This window comes from Oryctolagus cuniculus, chromosome 8, assembly GCF_964237555.1.
Source record: "Oryctolagus cuniculus chromosome 8, mOryCun1.1, whole genome shotgun sequence".
NCBI lineage: Eukaryota > Metazoa > Chordata > Mammalia > Lagomorpha > Leporidae > Oryctolagus > Oryctolagus cuniculus.
The window spans coordinates 78,533,080-78,556,893 of NC_091439.1; the positions used below are offsets into that span (position 1 = coordinate 78,533,080).

General features: G+C 40.8%; 2 protein-coding genes and 1 pseudogene across 5 annotated transcripts in view; 1 reads left to right on the forward strand and 2 right to left on the reverse strand.

Annotated features, from left to right (window-relative positions):
• Positions 1-588: 588 nt before the first annotated feature.
• On the reverse strand, positions 589-22,385 carry ABRAXAS1 (abraxas 1, BRCA1 A complex subunit). 4 transcript variants are annotated; one of them, XM_070047890.1, is made up of 11 exons: positions 22,216-22,317; positions 21,499-21,621; positions 20,692-20,899; positions 19,615-19,705; positions 15,363-15,399; positions 10,129-10,195; positions 9,581-9,774; positions 6,845-6,964; positions 5,928-6,012; positions 1,637-1,751; positions 589-1,288 (listed from the first exon to the last, which is right to left on the reverse strand). In XM_070047890.1, the coding sequence occupies exons 4-11, from the start codon at positions 19,643-19,645 to the stop codon at positions 855-857; spliced, it is 1,083 nt and encodes a 360-aa protein (XP_069903991.1). In that variant the 5' UTR covers positions 19,646-19,705; positions 20,692-20,899; positions 21,499-21,621; positions 22,216-22,317; the 3' UTR covers positions 589-854. The 4 variants fall into 4 exon arrangements, with proteins under 4 accessions (XP_069903991.1, XP_069903990.1, XP_002717084.1 ...); XM_070047889.1 differs by lacking the exon at positions 21,499-21,621 and having other exon boundaries at positions 22,216-22,332; XM_002717038.5 differs by lacking the exons at positions 20,692-20,899; positions 21,499-21,621 and having other exon boundaries at positions 22,216-22,385.
• LOC127483176 (dynein light chain Tctex-type 3 pseudogene) lies at positions 11,843-12,470 on the reverse strand (annotated as a pseudogene).
• Positions 21,877-23,814, forward strand: part of GPAT3 (glycerol-3-phosphate acyltransferase 3) — a 107,116-nt gene continuing 105,178 nt past the window's right edge. Inside the window, exon 1 of the mRNA XM_051819585.2 lies at positions 21,877-22,041. Within this exon, the coding sequence (XP_051675545.1) occupies positions 21,986-22,041 (56 nt within the window). The 5' untranslated portion in view covers positions 21,877-21,985. The remainder of the gene's footprint in view (positions 22,042-23,814) is intronic.

The following is a 23,814-nucleotide window of genomic DNA, read 5'->3' on the forward strand; positions in this document are numbered from 1 at the left end:
AGAGGAGCAACCGGGACCAGAACCTGGGGTGCTGGCGCCACAGGAGGAGATTAGCCTAGTGAGCCATGGCGCTGGCTCCGTAATGTGCTGCTTTTTTTAATTCCTTTTTTATTTTTTTGACAGGTAGAGTGGACAGTGAGAGTGAGAGAGACAGGGATAAAGGTCTTCCTTTACCGTTGGTTCATCCTCCAATGGCCGCTGCGGCCGGTGCACCACACTGATCCCAAGCCAGGAGCCAGATGCTTCTCCTGGTCTTCCATGCGGCTGCAGGGCCCAAGCACTTGGGCCATCCTCCACTGCTCTCCCGGGCCACAGCAGAGAGCTGGACTGGAAGAGGGGCAACCGGAACAGAATCCAGCGCCCCGACCAGGACTAGAACCTGGGGTGCCAGTGCCGCAGGTGGAGGATTAGCCTATTGAGCCGCAGCGCCCGCCCGTAATGTGCTTTTGATCAACACTTAAGGAACAGGAATTATAATGGCCAAGATAAAAATAAATTTTCATATAAAGACGCTCCACACTGTGAAGATAGGCTAGTCTCTTCTAATTCCAATGAATACTGTACACATTTAAAAGAATACATCATCTATTTAAATAGTGAAAGTTTTTATTTCAAAATAAAAGCATCTGATGTTTAAAAAGTGCTTTATAAAATAAATGCAATAGAACTTCTCTAGGTATTACTGCACACCAGTGAACATAGTAAAAACAAACTACCTATGTATTTCTGCAAATGTCTGAATATAGTAGAAACAAACTTATCTGTATTACTGAAGGTAGCAGAATATAGTATAAATAGAAACACTTGGCTTGACCTTTCAATCAAATCGAAAATCTCATTTTGGACTCAATGGATCAAAATGTAGGTGATTGTGGATATGCAATAGAATCCTTCATTTTCTCAATCTCTTCATCTGTTTCTGGGCTGCTCATTGCAGATGCTTTAGCTTGGTTGCTACTATCAGCATCTGTTTTAAATAGTTTGTTTTCTCTCTCTAACAGCCGTAATTTCTTCAGTTGCCATCCATCATCTGCGTCTAAAGCTTTACGCTTACTCATTTGTGGTGTACTGACTGGACTAGTGTCAGGGATGTCAGTGCATTCTACCATTAAGGTCAAGTTGTCTACCATATTGAGATCGTGGTTGGTACTACAGCTACTTTTAGAAACATGTCTGCTTTTCAAAGAGATAACACATGAATGAAGAAATTCACAATCTGGAAAAAAGGTCCGTAAAGCTTGACAGAGAAAAATGTTCTCCTGAGGGTCTTTTGGGATATTCTTCTCTCCTAAATAAAACAAAATAAATGTTCAACATAATACTCATTCCTCAAAGCTTTTATAATTAGGTAATTGTTAAAATGATCTGAACAATCACATCAAATTATCTAAAGTGAGAATGTCATACATTATTCTAAATTCTAATTATATGCCACAGAAAGTTACTTTTTTAATATCAACAATACAGCAGAGCTATATAGTAGCATGTTCATTGTTCAGTGGGATGTAAGACTATTAATAAAATGACTACTTCTAATTCCAAGATGGACAAATTCATCACAGCCTATCTGGACTGTCCATAATTCAAACCATTGAGAAAAGTATAGACAGCAGTGATGTGTTAACTTTTTACTTACCTACTGCTTGAATCTGTGCCTGTTTCCTTTTTTTAATTTCTCGTTTTAATCTGTTTACATCCTCCAGTAGTTTCTCTACAGCTCGCTCACTCTCTTCTACTTTTTCGCATATACTCTGCAAAACAGTGATTTAAGGGTATAGATAAAATTCCAAGTTCTGTATAAACAGTACCTATACTCACAAATAATATACAATCCTTGGTGGCATATAATGTCAAATACTATTTGCCTTTTATATAAATTTTGTTATTTTCCAGAATGCTATTCAGATATATCAACTTATTTATACATAGCTAGCTATACTATACCAATATTAACTTGATAATGCACAGAAATAAACTGAAATATTTAATTCACCTATTTAATTGAAAGAGAGACCAGTATCCTCCGTCTACTGCTTCACTCCCCAAATGCCTGCAATAGCTGGGACTGATCCAGGCTGAAGCCAGGAGCCTGGAACTCCAATTGGGTCCTCTTATGGGTAGCAGGGACCCAGTTACTCAAACAATCACCTGCTTCCTCACAGGGCATGCATTAGCAGGGAGCTGGAATGAGAAGCAGAACCAGATAGCTTGCATAGTGGTTAGGTGCTAGCATCCCATATCAGGGTGCTAGTTCAAATCTTGGCTGCTCTGCTCCTGATCCAGCTTCCTTCTAATGTACCTGGGAAGACAGAGGTTGATGGCCCAACAAGAAGTTCCTGGCTCTTGGCTTTGTCCTGGCCCAGACTTGGTCATTACAGGCATTTGGGATGTGAACTAGAAGACAGAAGAGAGCTGACTCTCCTTTGAAATAAATAATTTAAAAAAGAGGAAAAAAAAGCAGACCTTAACCAAGGCACTCAAATAAGCGATGTAGGTGTCCCAGCTGGCATCTAAACCACACCAAATGTCTGTCCCTTTAACTCACTTTGAAACAAAAAGAAGCCCTAAGATGCATGGTTACTGTACTCATTTGACGTTAAAAAAGCTGACAAAATATGAAACAGATTGTATTTTACTGTTGTGAAAGTATTTTAAGATTTTAATTTCTACAAGAAAAACTACTTTTGAAAAGCAAACTACGGGCCGGTATTGTGCCGTAGCGGGTAAAGCCACCACCTGCAGTGCCGGCATCCCATATGGGTGCAGGTTCAAGTCCTGGCTGTTCCACTTCTGATCCAGCTCTCTGCTATGGCCTGGAAAGTAGTAGAGGATGGCCCAAGTCCTTGGGCCCCTGCACCCATGTGGGAGACCTGGAAGAAGCTCCTGGCTCCTGGCTTTGGATCGGCGCAGCTCCAGCCATTGTGGCCATTTGGGGAGTGAACCAGTGGATGGAAGACCTCTCTCTCTGCCTCTCCTTCTCTCACTATGTAACTCTGACTTGGGAAGGGAGGGAGAGAATAAAAGCTGTGGCCTGAAGTGCCAGCATCCCACGTGGGCGCCAGTTCAAGTCTCGGCTGCTCCACTTCCAATCTAGCTCTCTGGGAAAGCCGTATAAGATTGTCCAAGTCCTTGGGCCCCTGTACCCATGTGGGAGACCTGGAAGAAGCTCCTGGCTCCTGGCTCCTGGCTCCTGGCTTCGGATAGGCGCAGCTCCGGCAGTTACAGTCAATTGGGGAGTGAACCAGCAGATGGAAGACCTCTCCCTCCCTCCATCCCTGCCTCCCTCACTCCCTCCCTCTCTCTTGGCCTCTCCTTCTCTAACTCTGCCTTTCAAATAAATAAATTAAAAAAAAAAAAAGTATGAGTAATCCCATTTTGGGAATATCTTATTATAGTGAAAAAATTATTTAAGATGCTCCTTAGTATGAATATAGTATTAAGTTGGACATAACTAATTTCCAATTATTGGGTACTGGTTAAGTTGTTAGAGCCAGTTTTACTGGATACGTTTTAGAATGTCCAGTGGCTACTGAAATATGCAAGATACGGAACCAACCTGAGTTTCTGTCAATGGATGAACACTTTTTGGATAAAGAAAATACAATATATACACACAGGGGAATACTATTCAGTTTTAAAGACTGAAATCCTACCATCTGCAATACTATTGATAAAGCTGGAAGATATGTTAAGCAAAAAAAGAAAAGAAAAACAGAGAATGACATATTACCACTCATGTGAAATCTTTTTTTTTTTTAAATATTAATTTGAAAGTCTGAGCTACGGACAGAAAAGGAGGGGGAGATAGAAATAGATCCTCTATCTGCTGGTTCACTCCCCCAGATAGCCACACCAGCCAGGCCTAAGACAGGCTGAAGCCAAGAGTCAGGAGCTTCATCCAGGTCTCTCATGAGGATGGCAGAGGCCCAAGCACTTGGGCCATCTTCTACTGCATTTCCCAGGCCATTTGGAGGGAACTAGAATGGAAGTGGGGCAGCCAGGACACAAACCAGTGCCATATGAGATGATGGTGTTGCAGGAGGCTGCTTTACCTGCTAAGCCATAACATAGGCCCCACTCCTGAAATATTTTTTAAAAAATTGATCTCACAGAAATACAATGTAGAAAACTGGTTATCAGAGACTAAGGTGGTTTCAGGAGAGAGATGTTGATCAAAGGATATATAATTACAGAAAAAGAGGAATAAGTTCAGGAGATTATTGTACAGCATGGTAACTACAGTTAATGCCAATGTAATCTTCAAAAATGCAAGGAGTGGATATGAAGTGTTTCCACCACAAACAGGGTAACTACGTGAGGTAACAGATGTGTTAATCAGCCTCATTTAACCCTTCCTATATATATATATATATACACATATATTCATATATGAGACATATATATATATACACATCCCATCTTGTACACAATACATGCAATTTTTCTGTGGATTTCAGATTTTTAAAAAATGTTGCCATTAAAAATAAAGAATATGTGGCAACATGAAAAATGTTTAATGAAGGCCGGCGCCGCGGCTCAGGCTAATCCTCCACCTAGCGGTGCAGGTATACCGGGTTCTAGTCCCGGTCGGGGCGCCGGATTCTTTCCCAGTTGCCCCTCTTCCAGGCCAGCTCTCTGCTGTGGCCCGGGAAGGCAGTGGAGGATGGCCCAAGTGCTTGGGCCCTGCACCCCATGGGAGACCAGGAGAAGCACCTGGCTCCTGGCTTCAGATCAGCGCGGTGTGCCGGCCGCAGCGCGCCAGCCGTGGCGGCCATTGGAGGGTGAACCAACGACAAAAGGAAGACCTTTCTCTGTCTCTCTCACTATCCACTCTGCCTGTCAAAAAAAAAAATGTTTAATAAAAAAATCACAACAAATTTATGTTGTCATGACAGTCAACTATGTCAAAGTAGGTCTACAACTAGGGGAAAACTACAGACTAAGATGAAGTCAAAATAGTTATGTGAGAACAGTCAGATTTTGGGATCACCACCATGTGGCTCAGCAGCTTAATCCACTGCCGGCAACACCAGCATTCCCCAACACAGTGCTAGTTTAAATCTTGGCTGCGTTTTGGGGTCCCTGCCACCCATGTGAGAGACTGGGATGGAGTTCCTGGCTCTGGCTTTGGCCTGGCCCAGACCTGGCTGTTGAAGCCATCTGAGAAGTAAAACAGCAGATGGAAGATCTCTCTCCCTCCCCCTTCACTGTTGCTTTGCCTTTCAAATAATTAGTTCATTTTTTTTTTTAATGATGAGAATCTGGGTATTTCTATTTTCTAAAATTCCTGTATTGTTTGCATTTGAAAAAATACTGTGTAATACAGAAGTGTGTAAGATGTATTGACCTCCTCCCCGCCCCCCGCCGCTTAGCATACTCTATTAATGAGTACAGTAGCTGGCCCTGAGACTCCTCAGATTTCCGACTAGACGAAGTACAGTTGACTAACAGCCCCAATTTTGTCATGACCATGCTGCTTCTTTGGTCATGTTCCCTAGGCTGCTCCTAGCCAACGACCAAGCACAGTGTGTGGATCAGTGCAAGTCCATGCTCACAGTACAACTCTGGATCAACTTTGCTCAAGCAAAGATTCCCCATCAGCCTAGCTGAACTTTCTTAGAATGGCACTGCAGTCTCAGGCTCTTCCTAACTGTCCTATTCCAATCTCCACTCTCAGGCTAATATTGCAGTGTTAAAGCTCTTTGCCTGTTCTTACTCTCTCTTCTTTATCCTTCACAAGTCTCTTAAAGCTCTTGCATTTCAATCCCATCTTGGTGTCTACTCAGGATCTCAAATGACACAGTGAGGCACAATGTTCACTCTTTATTCTGTGAAAGGATTCTATTTCCCTGCCTATAAAAATATACATATAAAATCTAATGAAGATGTCAGGTTAGGAATCGGAGAAACATTTTATGTTAACTTACCTTTAGTTCATCTTGCAATGAAGCATACATTTCGTTTATCTTATGTACCTCCTTTAAAGATCCATCATCTTTAAAAAATTCAGATCTGTAAAGCATTAGGTTCCTTAGGTAAATATACAGAACTCATTTTAGTAACAAGGCAGAAAACATTATTTATAGTCAAAGAGCAATGGAAAATTCTTTTCACTGAATTTATAGACACCATAATTTTGTCTTCCTACTTGTATTTAGCAAAACCAACCAGAAAATCTACTTCATCTGTCTTGAGAGTAGCCAAACATTTTAACTTTCTGAATACCATTGCTAGGTCATGAAAAAGGGAAAAAAAAAAAGATTAAGTAAAAACAGATAAAAACTCAAGGGAAGGAAAAAAGGTTTGTTTTGGCAATGGGGATAGGAGTCAATGTGAAAAATATTTTACTGAATTTAACTCACCCCTGATTGAAAGAGGCACCAACATTTATGATACATTAGGAAAAAGTGTGGTTTATAAGCACTCCAATTTTAGAGGTAAACATGAAAATTTTATCTTAAAAATCAATGAAATATTGTATTCAATTCCTACACTGCTTAAGCACTGTGGGGACATAAAAAGAATTAAAACCCAAATCCTTATCCACATCAAGTTTATGCTTTATTAGATACCCTTATTTCTGACATTAGTTAATGGCTACAGAAAAGTTTACCTAACTAGCCTACAGTATAAGAGAATCTTGGTTACTACCTGATTTTTTTTCCTTTAATGCCCAGTCTAAATTTCATGCCTTTATTCTGAACTGCTACATTAGAAAATTCTAAGTTTAAGGCTAACTACTTTAAATTAGAGCAAATAGGCTAAAATTTGCAGATTTTTGGTATCAATTAGACATGTACTAGAAGCATGGAGAAGACACTGGAAAGCAGTTAAGGGATCTTACCTGTGTGTTTTTACTGCTCTGCCAAAACCAGTGGACATGCAGGAACCCGATACAGTTTTATAACCCAGTTGTTCAGACATGCCCAGATTGGCAACCACTAAAGGTACCCTATGAAAAAGTCTGACAAAATAAAGTTTTAAAATATAACTTAGATAAAGAAAAGATCAACTTATTACAGTGACTACTATTCCCCTACAAGAATAACCAAAAAACAAAACTAATGAAACCATCCCTCATTTATTACCTAAGACAGAATTTACTGACCTGAAGTAACTAGTGCAATGTGCTTAGTATAACTGTGCAAAAATATATTTTGGAGTTGGCACTATGGTACAGTGGGTTATAGCCATGGCCTGCCCATATGGGTGCCAGTTTGAGTCCTGGCTGCTCCATTACGATAAAGCTCCCTGCTAATGTGCCTGGGAAAGCAGCAAAGGATGGCCCAAGTCCTTGGGCCCCTGCACCCACATGGGAAACCCAGAAGAAGCTCCTGGCTCCTGGCTTTGGATCAGCTCAGTGGCCAATTGGGGAGTGAACTAGCAGATGGAAGACCTCTCCTTCTCTGTCTCTACCTGTCTGTAACTCTTTCAAATAAATAAAATCAATCTTTAAAAAATGTATATTAACTGAGTAAGTACTTGCAAAAATAAGGCATTTTACATTAAGCATCCATAATCTACAACCCAAAATCTGAAACTTTCTGAGTACCAACATGACTCCACAAACGGAAAACTTCACACGTGACCGCATGTGATGGGTTATGGTCAAAACACAAGTACACTAAAAATACTTTATAAAATTACCTTCAGGCTATGTGTGGAAGGTATATATGAAACAATGAATTTTGTGCTTAGACTTGGATCCTATCCTCAAGATGCTGCATTATATATACAGTCAAATATTTCCAAGTCCCCATCTGTAATTCAAAATGCTCCTGGTCCCAAGCATTTTGGAAAGGAATTCTCAACTTGTATTAATGTTGAGATTCATGCTATTATCCATGAACAGTGAAATATTAATTGGCACTCATACGTTTAACTCTTATATTCAATGAAAAATACAGTTTATATAATCTAAGGAGAATCTCATTTTGGTGGAACATCAAGAACCATCTTGATGATTTGCAGAGGTTACAGAAAAGCTGCTCAACTACCTAGGCTTAAGTTCTATATTATAGCCATATCAATCTGTATCTAATGTCCTAAACAGCACGCTGGCCTCAGAATCAGCCCTTAAGGCATTCGGATCCAGCTGAAAAGCCCATGAGAGTATTTCAGGCATGGAAAGCCAAGACACTCTGGCAAAAAACAAACAAACAAACAAACAAAAATGACCTAAATGAAAAATCTCTGTGAGTGAGATCCCAGTGGAAAGAACAGGTCATCAAAGAAGGAGGTACCTTTCTCTGAAGGGAGGAGGGAACTTCCACTTTGACTATGACCTTGTCTAAATAGGATCAGAGTCGGCGAACTCAAAAGGCCTCCATAGCCTTGGAAACTCATGACAAGAGCATAGGCTGATTACTGACGCCATAAACAAGAGTGTCAATTTGTTAAGTCAACAACAGGAGTCACTGTGCACTTACTCCTCATGTAGGATCTCTGTCCTAAATGTGCTGTACATTGTGATTTAATGCTATAACTAGTACTCAGACAGTATTTTTCACTTTGTGTTTCTGTATGGGTGCAAATTGTTGAAAGCTTTACTTAATATATGCTAAATTGATCTTCTGTATATAAAGATAATTGAAAATGAATCTTGATGTGAATGGAAGGGGAGAGGGAGAGGGGACGGTTGCAGGTGGGAGGGAAGTTATGAGGGGGAAAAGCCATTGTAATCTACAAGCTGTACTTTGGAAATTTATATTCATTAAATAAAAGTTAAAAAAAAAATCTGTATCTAAAACAAACATTTCCCCCTTAAAAAGCAAATAACAGCAAATCTTCAGTACCAGAATATATTTTCCAATTTATAATTTTATTTAAAGATTTATAGGGCCGGCACTGCAGCTCACTAGGCTAATCCTCTGCCTGCAGCGCTGGCACCCCGGGTTCTAGTCCCGGTTGGGGCACCGGTTCTGTCCAGGATGCTCCTTTTTCAGTCCAGCTCTCTGCTGTGGCTCGGGAAGGCAGTGGAGGATGGCCCAAGTGCTTGGGTCCTGCACCTGCATGGGACACCAGGAGGAAGCTCCTGGCTCCTGGCTTCGGATCGGTGTAGCACGCCGGCTGTGGTGGCCACTTGGGGGGTGAACCAATGGAAAAAGGAAGACCTTTCTCTCTGTCTCTCTCTCTCACTACCTAACTCTGCATGTCAAAAAAAAAAAAAAAAAAAGGATTTATTTATTTATTTGAATTTATTTGAAAGGCAGAGCAACAGAGATCTTTCAATCAGTGGTTCACTCCCCAAATAGCTCCAACAGCCAGGGCTAGACCAGGCCAAAGCCAGGAGCCTGGGTTCCCACTTGGGTGGCAGAGACCGGAGTTCTAGGGTCATCCTCCACCACCTTCTCAGGCACATTAGCTGGAAGTTGGATTGGAAGCAGAGCAGCCAGGACTCAATAGAGGATGCCAGTGTCACAAGTGATACCTTAACCAGCTGCATCATAACGTTGTAATAGGTCATAGAACCATTTATAATAGATGGCAAGATCTACTTTGGAAGCTTATTGTGATGATCTAATGCAATAGTGGATGGAGATACTTGGTAAGCTGCAAGAAGTACTATATAAATACTTACCCTTTTTGAGGTTTATATAGTGCATGTTCCAGGCGATGAGTAGAGCAGCTCTCTGTTATTATACTTGGTGTTATTAACAGAAAAACAAGTTCAGGATTTGAGAGATGCTCTTGTAAGTTTTTGTGAAGCACTCTCTCTCTAAATGTCATAACCTGATCTGAATGACGACGGAATTTGTACCAACCTACCACATTCTGAAAGAAAATACAGGAAAAAATATCAAATTTAAATAGTTATAACTATTATTATTTAACTTATAATTAAGCAATAAAACTGATTAAAACAGCTTTCTTAATATTAAGATAGGTTTTGGGACTGTATAAACAAAGAACACACAGTCATACACTTTACTTTTTCAAAGTACATAAACTTATAGTTCAGTTATTTTTATTTCATTTGTCTTCTCCCAATCTTAACATTGTCAAAATTTAAATTAAAAAATACCAATGCATTGATTCATTTAAAGTTCTATCAAAATACTATATGTTTTTAGAAGCCAAAAGTAACAGGTAGAATAGCAGCAAAGAGAAGGTAAACTAGAGAAATACCTTTTTGACACTTGGTAGTATTTTCTTTAGTGCTTGCTCATTTATTTCACCTGAAGAATTATAAAAGCTGTAAGAGCCAAAATTAAAGAGATTTCAAATAGACTATAAATATGAATGATTTTATTAGCATCTCTGTTTAAAGTACAGGAAGATAATCTTTATTATATTTTCACCAATAACAGAGCAGGTATCAAGTCCACAAAATATGATTTCAATATTTAAAAAAAAAATAGGTTTCAACAGCAATAATCAAAAACAAGCCTTAAGTGAACAGGTATTTTGGTCACTATTATAATTTTCAAGGGCACAAAAGCCAGCAACATTAAATAATATGAGGGTAATGACTGAGAATTTTTCATGAGCTTTTTTTAAAGAACACAGATCACTGCATTAAACCCTATCCTTATATTTTCTGATTCTTCACTGAACAATTATTGTTATTCAGCAAAATATCAAACTTGCACATCGTATTCCTAAAAGAATACTACCTTAATATTGTCAACACTAATCGTAAGCTTTCCTTCTTTCCCCCAAATTCAATGAATCATGGTTCCATTCTGTATATGTGTTTGTGTCAGTGATAATATACAAAATTGATTGTTTTCAAGGCTAAATAGCAGATTGACTTCACATTTGGTGGTCAGCTGTGTAGCCTAATTTTTCCTTTTATTTTAAGAAATTTAACTATATTCCATAAGCCTTGAGATATTAGATAACCTGCTAAAGATTGTATACTTATAATTTATACTTCATTCGGTCGAACCCTACATATGTATTTAGATTTACAGATGATTGCAATTAAAGCAATAAAGTTTACTACTTGTATATTTAAGACTACTAATAAGAACTTTAACTAATAGTTGAATATTTTATACACTTCAACTTGCTATAAGCAACTCTTAAAATTATTTCTGTAATTTTGTCATCAGTAAGTGCATTTAATTTTGCTTACTTCTACATGGATAACCAGATTCACTGTTTACCTCTCCTATAAAACAACTTTTATTTCCCCTAAACACAGGTGGTAGTTTTCCAACTTAATAGTTGCCAAAAGGAGTTAGCATTTGAACAGCACTTGATAATTGTAATGCCTATCAGAGAAACAGGCTCATAACAGGCATTCAGCGTATTTTTGTTTTGCATTGAATGAATGAATTACAAGGCAACTGTTGGAGTCATATACTGTTCATCATACCGGTAACTAATTTTGCTTAACTAGGAAATTTGAGTCATCATATTTAATTTATCCTTAATCTGATTTAATTTGAAATAATAAAAAAGTTGCTTTACCAATTCTCAGAAAAAGTAAGCAGGTTAATTATAGTTAGTACTGTAAAATTAGTTGATAGAAATAAAAGCAAAATTGCTTCTCACTAAATACATAAGTATGACTAAGGGGCAAGAAATAAAAAAGTAAGGGGTGTTAACAAATTGATATTATTTTCTCCACATTTATCTTTGTAGCTTTTTTGTTCATACATTTATCCCTGTTAAGTTCTCTAAATGAAAGAGAATTTCATTATCTGAATGGATTCTTCCATTTCCTTAGGTACATAGTGATGTTAGTGAAAAGCTGGTATAAATGTAAGATTAGATGTTTAAGTCATGCTATAGTTCTGCATTTAGTTTTTACTAACATTTAATTTTCCCTATCTAATTGACACTGCATGGAATACGATATAATCTGCCAACATACTATGAGATTGCTTGCTTATAATATTCAGTTTTTGTTGATAGCTGAAACTTATTGCATACTTGTCACCTAGCATATTTGTAAGTAAGTATTATGCATTTCAGAAAGGATACACTGATAAATTCTTAAGTTAATGGTTTTTTAGCCCAACATTGTTAGTCAGTTACAGGACAACTGCAATGGCAAAAACGTTGACAATGCAGTTCATGGTTCGATTCTCCCATCTTACAGTACAGGTTCCATCAGATGTACTATCCCAAAACCATGAACTGGCGGTATGAAAGCCATATGCACTCCTCTGGATCACTGCACCGGTCACAATGTATTTATAAGCTTTTACCAATTTAACCAAGTATGTTAAGAATTCTTCCACTATGCCTGCAGTCCATTGATTGATGTTGTTCTGATTACAGTCCTCACCTCCTAACACTCCATCTACACACTCTTTGACAATATTGTGGGCTTCATCAGCATTGAAGCCAACCTCGTCACAATGGCAGTGGTATTCCTCCATGGTGGTGCTGACTCTTCCAGGGGTCGGGGCCTTATTAGCATCTTAAACTTTTAATTTATTTAAGGCGGAATTACAGAAAGGGAGAGATGGAGAGAGAGATCTTCCATCCACTGATTCACTCCCCAAATGGCTATAACTGACAAGACTATTCCAGGCAAAGCCAGGAGCTCAGAGCTTCTTTCAGGTCTCCCATTTGGTGCAAGGACCCAAACACTTGGGCCATCTGCTGCTTTCCCAGGCACCTTAGCAGGCAACTGTATTGGAAGTGGAACAGCTGGGTCTTGAACCAGGATGCCTATGGGATGCCAGCGTTGCAGGGGGAGGCTTTACCCACTATGCCACAGCGCTGGCCCCTTTTAATTCTAATGTAACTACCCAACCACTGTTCACACCTAACTGCCTATCAGGTGAAGTCCTAAAATAAACAGTATAGGAAATTTTCATTTATTTATTTATTTATTTATTTATTTATTTTTTGACAGGCAGAGTGGACAGTGAGAGAGAGAGACAGAGAGAAAGGTCTTCCTTTTTTGCCGTTGGTTCACCCTCCAATGGCCGCCGCGGCTGGCGCGCTGCGGCCAGCGCACTGCGCTGATCCGATGGCAGGAGCCAGGATCCAGGTGCTTTTCCTGGTCTCCCATGGGGTGCAGGGCCCAAGCACCTGGGCCATCCTCCACTGCACTCCCTGGCCACAGCAGAGGGCTGGCCTGGAAGAGGGGCAACCGGGACAGAATCCGGCGCCCCGACCGGGACTAGAACCCGGTGTGCCGGTGCCGCAAGGTGGAGGATTAGCCTATTGAGCCACGGCGCCGGCAAGGAAATTTTCAAATTAACAGACTTAAAATTGAAGAAACATAAAGTCCATAAGCATTAAAAAGGAAAAGGAAAAGGAATGCAGAAATTACAAGAAATAGGGGCTGGTACTTGTGGTATAGTAGGTTAAACCTCAGCCTGCAGTGCTGGTATCCCATATGGGTGCCAGTTCCAGTCCTGGCTGCTCCACTTCTGATCTAGCTCCCTGCAGATGGCCTGGGAAAGCAATGCAAGGTGGCCTAAGTCCCTGGGCTCCTACACCCAAGTGGGAGACCTAGAAGAAGTTACTGGCTCCCAGTTTCAGTCTGGCCCAACTTCAGCCATTGTGGCTATTTGGGTATTGAACCAGTAGATGGAAGATCTCTCTTTCTCTCTAGCTCTCGCTCTCTCGGTAAATCTGCCTCTCAAATAAATAAGTTTGTATATCATTTTTTAAACCTAAAACAACAAACTATTCATTTAATGTGGGTATACTGGAAAATAAGATCATACAGTTGGTTCACAATTCATTCAGTTTATTTGTTAAAATATTCAGACATAATATGAGTAACAAAGCACAGTTTATTCATTTCTTATTCCAAAAGCCATGGGCTTTAGTAGGTGGTTGGTTTGAGGGAGGGGGCAGAGAAGTGAATACATTTTGGTTTAGTTCAGAGGTCTTTGTTCTGTTGTTGGAAAGTCCAAGATAATTTTAAAAGACTCAACTGTTTGACTCCAGCTTTCTTTCCCTTCATATAACAGAGGTTGCAAAAATTTTTTTCCTTTTAGCACTGAAATAAACTGTCTTCGATTTAGAAATGTTATGCAAAACACTATAAATAACAGTCATTATAGTTGGGCTTTTATTGGTAGTTCTATGCTGAACACTGAAAATATCTCGATACACAACTAAAAAGCATATCCTAATATGCAATTTGTTTCTTCTCTTTAACTTGTAAGACAAAAACAGTGTTCTACCAACCAAAGGTGGCTATGTTGGAACATAGCCTTCTATTTTACCTATTTATCAACTCTGTATATAAGAGTTTATTCCTGCATTTCTCTAGTAAGGTCCATTTCTGAGCTCCTCAAACTGGGGCATAGGGCAATAAACCAGGGTGTATAATAAACTACATGGTAACAGTGTGGGGAACACTGGTTTCATGTCTAGTTTCTAAGGAAAGGATGAGGGGCTGGCATTTTTATACAGAAACAGATTTAAGAATTCATGTTAAACTGCATAGTCTTTTTAAAAAGTGATTTAAAGTTCTAAATTTCAATAGGCTGTTTCCCAAGTACTTCTTGTAGACTCTTAGGGTAAGCAATGGTTGTATTTCAGTGAAAAGTTTGAGAAGCAATCTAACTGGTAAAGAGTTAGCAAATTTTCCTATAAAGAGTCTCATGGTAAATATTTTAAGCTTTGCAAGCACATCTGGCTTCTACTGCATATTCTTCCTCTTTTTTTATGAAACAACACTATAATTAAAAATTAGGGCCAGTATTATGATAAAGCAAGTGAAGCTACCACTTGCAACACTGGCATCCTAGATCAGAGTGCTGGTTTGAGTCCTGTCTGTTCTGTTTCCTATCTAGCTTCCTGCTAATGTGCCTGAGAAGGCAGCAGAAGATGGTCTCAGAGGTTTTGACCCTGTCACACATGAGGGAGACTGGGATGGAGTTCCTGGCTCCTGGCTTCAGCATGGCCCAGAACTGCTGTTATTTAGGGAATAAACCAGTGGATGGAAGATATCTCTGCCAACCCACCTCTCCCTCTCTACCTTTCAAATAAGTAAAAAACAATCTTAATTAAAAAAAAAAAAAGGCAAAAGCTATACTATGTTAAGGCCACATGCATTTGCTTTGTGAAAATTTAATTATTTGTGCACATCTCTATGTATGTTATACCTCAATGAGTAGTTTAAAAAAATGTACTAGAGTTAGCAATGACGTGATGGGTGAGAAGGAAAAACAATCGTCAAGGTAAACTGGCACCTGAGAGAGGCAGTGGAGTCTGGCCATAAGCAGGCAATGTAACACAAACAAAGAACTATAGACACACTTGATAATATCATGTGAGAGACTTTTCAGGTATTTAAAAATACTCCTTCCATTTTAATCAGAAACTGTATGTATAATTGGTAACTAGGACACTTAGTTTTAAAAACTATTTCACTTGTAGAGGTTAACTTTCACAGTGTATCATTTATTTTTTTTTCTAACTAATACTCTACTCACCCAAAAAGCTGATAGCATGGAATGTATTTCTGAATGTCTAGGAAAAAAAAAGGATTTTGAGTTATTACCAATGATTCCATAATTATTTGAAAAACATATATAAAGCATTTACTTAATTACAGAAAGGATTTTACCACTGATTTTCCATCTACTCACAACAAACCTGAGACATAGATGCTATCATTCTGTTTTCAGTGAAAGGTTATGCTCAAAATTTACCTGATAAAAACATGTTAAAGGTTTTTTTTTTCCCCCAAGTATTTGTTTCATAAAAACTTGGTCAGAGGTTGGCGCTGTGTCATAGCAGGTAAAGCCGCCACCTACAGTGCTGGAATCCCATATTGGATGCTCTACTTACAATCCAGCTCTCTGCTATAGCCTGGGAAAGCAGTAGAAGATGGCCCAAGTCCTTGGGTCCCTACCCCAAATGGGAGACCCCAAAGAAGCTCCTGGCTCCTGGCTTTGGTTCAGCCCAGCTCCGGCCATTGCAGCCATCTGAGGAGTGAACCAGCAGATAAAAGACCTCTCTCTCTCCCTCTGCCTCTCTGTAGCACTGCCTTTCAAATAAATAAATCTTTCTTAAAAAAAAAAAAAAGTTTGGTACTAATTATAGCCTAAAGAAAACGAACCCAGGCTGGCATTGTGGCATGGTGGGTTAAGACGTTGTCTGTGATGCTGGCATCCCACATGGGTGTTGGTTCGAGTCTTGGCTGCTCTACTTCCCATCCAGTTGTCTGTTAATAGCCTGGGAAAGGCAGTGGAAGATGGCCCAAGTGTCTGGACCCCGTGGGAGACTAGGATGAAGCTCCTGGCTTCCATCTTGCATGGCTGTAACAGCCGTCTGGGGAGTGGGCCAGGAGATGGAATGTCTCTCTCTCTCTCTCTTTCAAATAAATAAATAAATCTTTAAAAAGAAAGAAAGAAACCAAACCTCAATGTCTTTTTTTTTTTTTTTTTTTTTTTTTTTTTTTTTGGACACGCAGAGTGGACAGTGAGAGAGAGAGAGACAGAGAGAAAGGTCTTCCTTTGCCGTTGGTTCACCCTCCAATGGCCACCGCGGCTGGCGAGCTGTGGCCGGCGCACTGCGCTGATCCGAAGCCAGGAGCCAGGTGCTTCTCCTGGTCTGGGTCCAAGCACTTGGGCCATCCTCCACTGCATTCCTGGGCCACAGCAGAGAGCTGGCCTGGAAGAGGGGCAACTGGGACAGAATCCGGCACCCCGACTGGGACTAGACCCAGTGTGCCGGCGCCACAAGGCAGAGGATTAGCCTATTGAGCCGCAGAACCGGCCCCAATGTCTTTCAAGAGGTGGAGTTTTATTCTCCAATCTTAACAGTATTTCAGCCAGGTAAGAAAAATGATCATTCTCAGTATATATTTTGCTAGCAAAGTTATCTGTCACTCTTAGATTTTAAATCCATGTCTGAAAAAAAGCAGTACACAGAAACACTTAATAATTGATCAACAGTGAAATATACTCTAGTGTACAGATAAGGAAAATATAAAAATGATGAAAATCTCATTAACCAAAGCAATGAATTTGTCAATCTTGGATTTTATTTGTTAGCTATCTGTGTTAAAGTAATATAACATTTTAAAATAATTTTACAAAATACCCTAACCTTAACTAGCATAATGTGGTTATTAATTAAATGCCTCAAAATATGTTAGCTGCTTTGGGCAGCATGTTAACTCCAATTAGGATAAAAAAAATGCATTAAACATTTGCTTTTAAAGCTCAAGTGTCTAAACAGAAAAGACGACAAAGATTGAATAATATCTAGTGTTGGTGTAAGTATAGGAATGCACATGCTTCTATTTGCAAATACCATGGAGGAGGCCAAAATACTTTAACTTCTCCAAAGGACAATCAGCTAGATTACCTCTAGGAATCTTTCAGATACATATAATCAAACATACAAAGATCCATGTTCTAAAATGTTCACTGTAACACAGTTTGCGTTACCAAAAAGAGTCATTCATGTTGGTTTAAAAAGTTATGGTGGGGGGCCGGCGCTGTGGCATAGTAGGCTAGGCCTCCACCTGTGGCAATGGCATCCCACATGGATGTCGCAGCTGCTCCTCTTCCGATCCAGCTCCCTGCAAATGCACCTGGGAAAGAAGTAGAAGTTGGTCCAAGTGCTTGGGCCCTTGCACCTACATGGAAAACTGAAGGAAGCTCCTAGCTCCTGGCTTCATATTGGCCCAAGTCCAGCCACTGTGGATATTTGGGGAGTGAACCAAAAGAAGACCTTTCTCTCTGTCTCTCCCTCTCTCTGCAACTCTATACCTCTCAAATAAAAAAATAAAATCTTAAAAACAAAAGTTATGGTGGATCCAGTATTATGGCTCAGGGATTAAGCTGCAGCTTGCCACATGAGTATCCTGTATCAGAGTGCCAATTCAAGTCCCAGCTTCTCCACTTCCAATCAAGCTTCCTAATAATGCGTCTGGGAAACCAGTGGAAGATGGCCCAAGTACTTGAGCTCCTGCTATTCTTGTGAGACCAGAATAGAGTTCCTGCTCCCAGCTTCAGCCTGGCCCAAACCTGGCTGTTGTGGGTATATGGGGAATGAATCAGCAGATGGAAGCTCTCTCCCTATCGCTCTGCCTTTCAAATAACTTTAAAATAAACTTTTTTTAAAATGGTTTTGAGTAGAAACGGTTTTATCTTTCTGGAAAGCAATTTGTTAATGCAAATCAAAACCTTAAAAATGTCCAGACCCTGTGACAATAGTAAAATTACATAGTAATATTATATCTAGGAATCTATAATAAAGAAAGCCAAAAGATGTATGCACAGGATATTTGCTTTAGTATAATTTACAGCAAAGAACCGGCCCCCCTCTTGGCTGCTTCAGCAGGAGGTTTCAGACTTAAATAAATCTTGGTTTTCTCTCAAAAAAAACCTGGAAGTAGCTGATTATAATTTAAATGACTATTTAAAGACTGTAAGAGCAGAATACACAGCAGTTACCAAAAATATTATATTGATGATACTGTAGGGAATTATTTACTTGAGAATATGATCAAGACATAACATGTCAGGATACTAAACTTTTTGTGGAGCACACTACCGGTTTGGTTTTAAAAAAGACATGTGCCTAAAATAAAATATATTAGGGGGCCAGTGCTGTAGCGATGAAGTGCCGGCATCTCATATGGGCACTGGTTTGCGTCCTGGCTGCTCCACTTCCGATCCAGCTCTCTGCTATGGCCTAGGAAAGGAGTGCAAGACGGCCCAAGTGCTTGGGATCCTGCACCCAAGTGGGAGACCTGGAAGAAGCTCCTGGCTCCTGGCTTTGGATTGGCACAGCTCCGGCCGTTGCAGTCATCTGGGGAGTAAACCAGATGAAAAGACCTCTCTCTGTCTCTGCCTCTCTGTAACTCTTTCAAATAAATAAATAAATCTTGAAAAAAAATATGCATATATATATACACACATAATAAGGTAGTCAGAAAATTCCCTGTTATTTTTTTTTAATTTGTAAAACTTTTATTTTTTTATTTATTTGAGAGGCAGAGAGGGACAGAGTAAGTGCTCCCATCTACTGGCTCACTCCCCAAAGGCCCAAAATAGACAGGGCTTTGCTGGCAATTCAATCCAGGCATTCCATGTGGGTGGAAGCAACCAAATTACTTAAACCAGTATGCCTGCTTGCCATCTGCATTACCAGGAAGCTGGAGTCAGAAGCTGTAGCCAGGAACTGAACACAAGTACTCCAATATGAGATACAGGTATCTTAATTGCTAAGACCAAACAACTGTCCCGCTAGGTATTTTAAAAACTCCCTCCATCCCCTCTTTTGTTTTGGAAGAACAGCTGCCACTGGCTGTAAGTGCTTCACAACTTACTTCTCAAAAGCTCACCATCTAGTCTTTCCCCCACTGAATTTCAGAAATCACAAAAGGTTTTTAGTAATCTAACCAGTGTTTTTTCAGTTCTCAACCCCAGATTTTTCTGTGGCAACTTAACATTTCTGTGTACACTACTTGTATTTTTCCTTGGTCTTCCTTTTGCTGGCCCATCTTCCTGCCACCTACACAGCAGGAATGGTTTGTTTTTTTGCTTTAGGCCAACTGATGATCACAATTTTAATTGGAAAAGAAGTACAGTATATTTAAATTCTGCTCTTAAAAAGCATGTGTATATATAAAGCACATTACATATTACATATATTTAAAACTAATTTAAATTGAACTCTTTTAGTACAGAGCATCAAAAATAGAAGACACAGAAGTAAATGACTCACCAATTGTATAAACAACCTCCACATCATCCATTTGGGAATCAGTAATGCTATTTTTGGCTTCACCTTTCACTTCCCCAATGAGAAAACCTTCCTATGAAGATAAGAATAGAAAGCATAAAAGTTATGGAATAAACCATCACTTCTCTGGCTTTTGGCTGAGATTAAGTGTAGAATATGGAATAAACCAACAGAATTACTGTTTAGTCACCAAGTGATATTTTCTGAATATTTTACAATGTATGAGAGCACTACAAGAAGTTCATGGAAAACATCTATGCAAAAATTTCAAAATTTCTTTTGCAGGACCTGTGTTGTGGCACAGTGGGTTAAGCACTGTGGCACTGGCATATCTTATGGGCACAGGTTCCTGTCCCAGCTGCTTCACCTCCAAACCAGCTCCCTGCTAATGCGCCTAGGAAAGCTGTAAAAAGTGACTCAAGTGCTTGGGCCACTGCCACCCACACGGGAAGCCCAGATGGAGTTCCTGGCTTCTGGCTTCAGCCTTGCAGAACCCTGGCCGTTGTGGCCTTTGGGAAGTGAACCGGCAGACTGAAGATCTCTGTCTCTCCCTCTGCCTTTCAGATAAATATATAAACCTTTAAATAGGTAGGTAGGTAGATAGATATAATAATGCAACAAAAGACACGTCTTAATTTTACACTTCAATGAACTTTTATAAGCCCCACTATATTCAAGTGTGTGTGTGTGTGTGTGTACACAAAGACCTGAGGTGCTTTCTGTTTACTTGGAGAACACAAATAGTTATAACAGACTGTGCATACTACCGTAGTTTTAGGCAGGGGAAGGAGACTGAAATGGCCTCAAATGATTGGAGAAGGCACCGTGGAGGTGACAAAAATGGATCTGACTTTAAAGTGCTGGGCAGTATTTGTTCAGGCAGCACTTGTAGTACTTGGCAGACCTTAAAGCCTAAGATACTCTTTAAAGCCATGAAATAAGCACATAATTGAGGAGCAAGTAGAGCAGCTGGCACTGGAACAGAAAGCCCCTCTCTTTGAAGGAGACAGACAGGACAGAGCCAATTACAGAACATCCAGGGTCTGGGCTGAACCATACCTGCTTCTGGAAGTCTGGACGTTTCTCAGCTATATGACACAATGATTGGTATTTCCAAATTTAAATTGGTGTAAAATATGAAACATTGGGCAAAGATGAAACAATGAAGAGTCGGGATTCAATTTCAGAATCTGCTTTTTTAACGTGCTGCTATGTGCTCCAAATCTTGTAAAAACCCAGGCCACAATAGAGGTTATTTCTTTGCATTCTAGAAAATTCAATGATTCCTGTAGGTAAGCTTAACAGTATGCTTGGCAATGAAGATTTTATCTGCTTTATAATTATTAACTAATGCCTTGCTGGAATCAAATGGGGAGGAAGAACCCAGAACTAGAGTCCAGTGTTGATTGTGATGCTTCCCAGGTCAGAAACTGGGGAAGGAAGCAGGGTATGTGCAAGTGCAGCCATTCAGAAAACAACCATTTTAAAGACTTCCACCAAAAGATCTGAGAAACCAACCCTAAGGTAAGGAACTTTCCAAAGGCTAATCCTTTAAGCTACAGAGGGTGTAAGGACTGGTTGTATTTACACTAAAGACTGACGGAAATAATTTCCACAACTACACACGTATTTTACACTACATCTGCCTTTCACTAGGTGCTAATTTGAAATTGTATACATAAAACATACTAAGGCCAACTTTTATTAGGATTGTTATTGTTATTATTAGCTCATTATTTTAAAGTGAAGGGCACAACATCTTGCATAAATGACTGTTCAAATGGTATTGTGCAGACTATCATACAGTGGGGAGGAAAGGGAACTTGAGGTGCGTGTAATTTCCTTCAAGTTTTACTAAGCACTTACTACGTGACGCTTCCGAAATTCAGTTTTACATAGTGTGTGTTTCCATTTCATGAAGTTTTAGAAAGCAGGCGCTGAATTTTTAAAAACTAGTCCACTTCTGATCGTCACCCAGAGATTCTGAACCTAGACCAGAACGTAAACACCTAACTTTTCAGGGATAAACTGAAAAGTAGCAAAGCAGGAACTAGCCGGGGCCTCACACTTTCAACAGCTCGGACAGCAACACGAACAGCATGAGAGAGGCGATACACCCAACTAAGCCCTTTCCTCCGCTAAGGACCGGCGAAGACGAGCGGCGGGGGCGGCGTGGAGCCCCCTCCCACGGTCCACCGGCGCGCACGGCGGAGGAGCCCGGCTGTGCGCACGCAGGCGCGGCCCTCAGGGCGGCGAGAGGTCGGCGGCCACCGCCCGCAGGCGCGGGACGACGCGCCGGGACTCTTGCTCCTTTCCCGCCCGAGTTGGACCAGAAAAAAAAAAGGGGGCGGTGATGAAGGAGCGGCTCGGGCGTGTGGAGCACTCGGGTCGGGGAACGGAAGCGAACAGGTCAGAAGGGGAACGCCAATGTCGGAGAAGACTTGGTGAGCGGGAGGCACCGCAAGGACCGCGACGGGAGGACGGCGGCGCGGCGGCGTCGGGGGAGCCGGCGGGCGGGGTAGGGCCGCGCGCGGGGCTCTCCCTCGGCGACGCCGACGCGAGCCTCCCGGCCACTCGGCTCACCGTGTCCGAGTCCGTGCTGAGGTGCTGGAAGGTCAGCGCTCCGAGCACAAAGCCCGAGAGCACCGCCTGCGTGCTCTCGCCCTCCATGCTGCCGCCTCCGCCGCGGCTCAGCACGGGAGCGCGGGCGCCTGACGCGCGCGGCCCGGATCCTGACGGCGACGCGACGCGCCAGCTGGGCGGGGCCAGCGAGAAGGCGGGACCTGCGTCGGCTCCCGGGCCGCGGACGCGGGGCGCGAGCGCCCCCTGTAGGGCAGCCCGCGCCAGGCGGCGGTGGGCGAGCTCGGGCCTCGCTGGACGCGCGGGGAGCTGCGGCTTACCGGACGCTGTGTGGGCGCCGCTGCGGAGGGCCACGGGCCTGGACGGGGGTTCGTGGCCGGTTGCTGCTGAGCGGCTCGTGGCGTCAGTGCAGAACTATCAGAATAAACGCTGTTGACATGGTCATTTACGAACAGTAGTTACCAGGATAAGAGCTGCTACTGACGCTGCACAACGGTTATGCCGCTTGCTGGTTTTCAGGGTAGACACTTTTAGGATATTGTTTCTTGCAGAAGTATCCTGTCATATCCAGGCCTGCCTGTGTGTGTGGGTGTGAGTGTGTGAGTGTGCAGTATGTTTGGGTTTCTTGTTTGCTTGCCTTTGGAAGATTAAGGATAATGTAATTTAAAGCGTACAAGAATTCCTAATGTGCTGATAGTTTAATGATAGGCATGATCGTGTTGTGCTGGGTCATTTCAGATATGATAAGATGGGCAGGAAAACCAGGACAGTGTATTTTCAACAAACGTGCACACACAGAGATAAATAAAGCAGTGTTTTCTATTTAACTGGACGTCTCATATGTAAGAACATGAATTGATTTAGTATTGCCCATTTCTGGTTTTGTTGTGCAGCAGCCATGTTTGGATGGTTGACACACTGAAAATACATGAATATATAAGTAATGATTATGTATTTGTTCCCTAAAGATTTGTCTCATTTCAGCAAATCACTGTTACCATAAAATAATGTCGCAAAATTAGTGTTTTATGGGTTTTAGTGATCTAAAGGATTAAAAAAATTAATTGTATTCCAAAGATGTGACATAAACCCTGATGTATATGATCAAATGATTTTTGGCAAAAGTGCCAAGACCATTTAATCAGTAAAGAACAGTCTTTGCAACAGTGGACAAAAGAATGAAGCTGGTCCCTTACCTTACATCATAAATATTAGGTCAAAATTTACCAATGGAAACTATTAAACCCTTAGAAAAAGGAGAAATTTTTTGTGACATTGGATTTGGCAAAGAATAATTAATTTATTGGATATGATACCAAAAGCACAAATAAAAAAGAAAAAGATAAATAACCCTTTGTTAAAATTTTAAACTTGTGTACGCTATCAACAGAATGAAAAGGCAACCCACAGATGGCAGAAAATATTTGCAAATCACATATCTAGTAAGGGATTAATGTGCAGATAATATGTAAAGAATCCTTCTGACTAAACAACAACAACAAAAAACAAACTACCCAATTAAAAATTGGACAAAAGACTTGAATAGGCATTTCTCCAAAGAAGATACACAGTATAGACAACATCATTTATAATTAGGGAAAT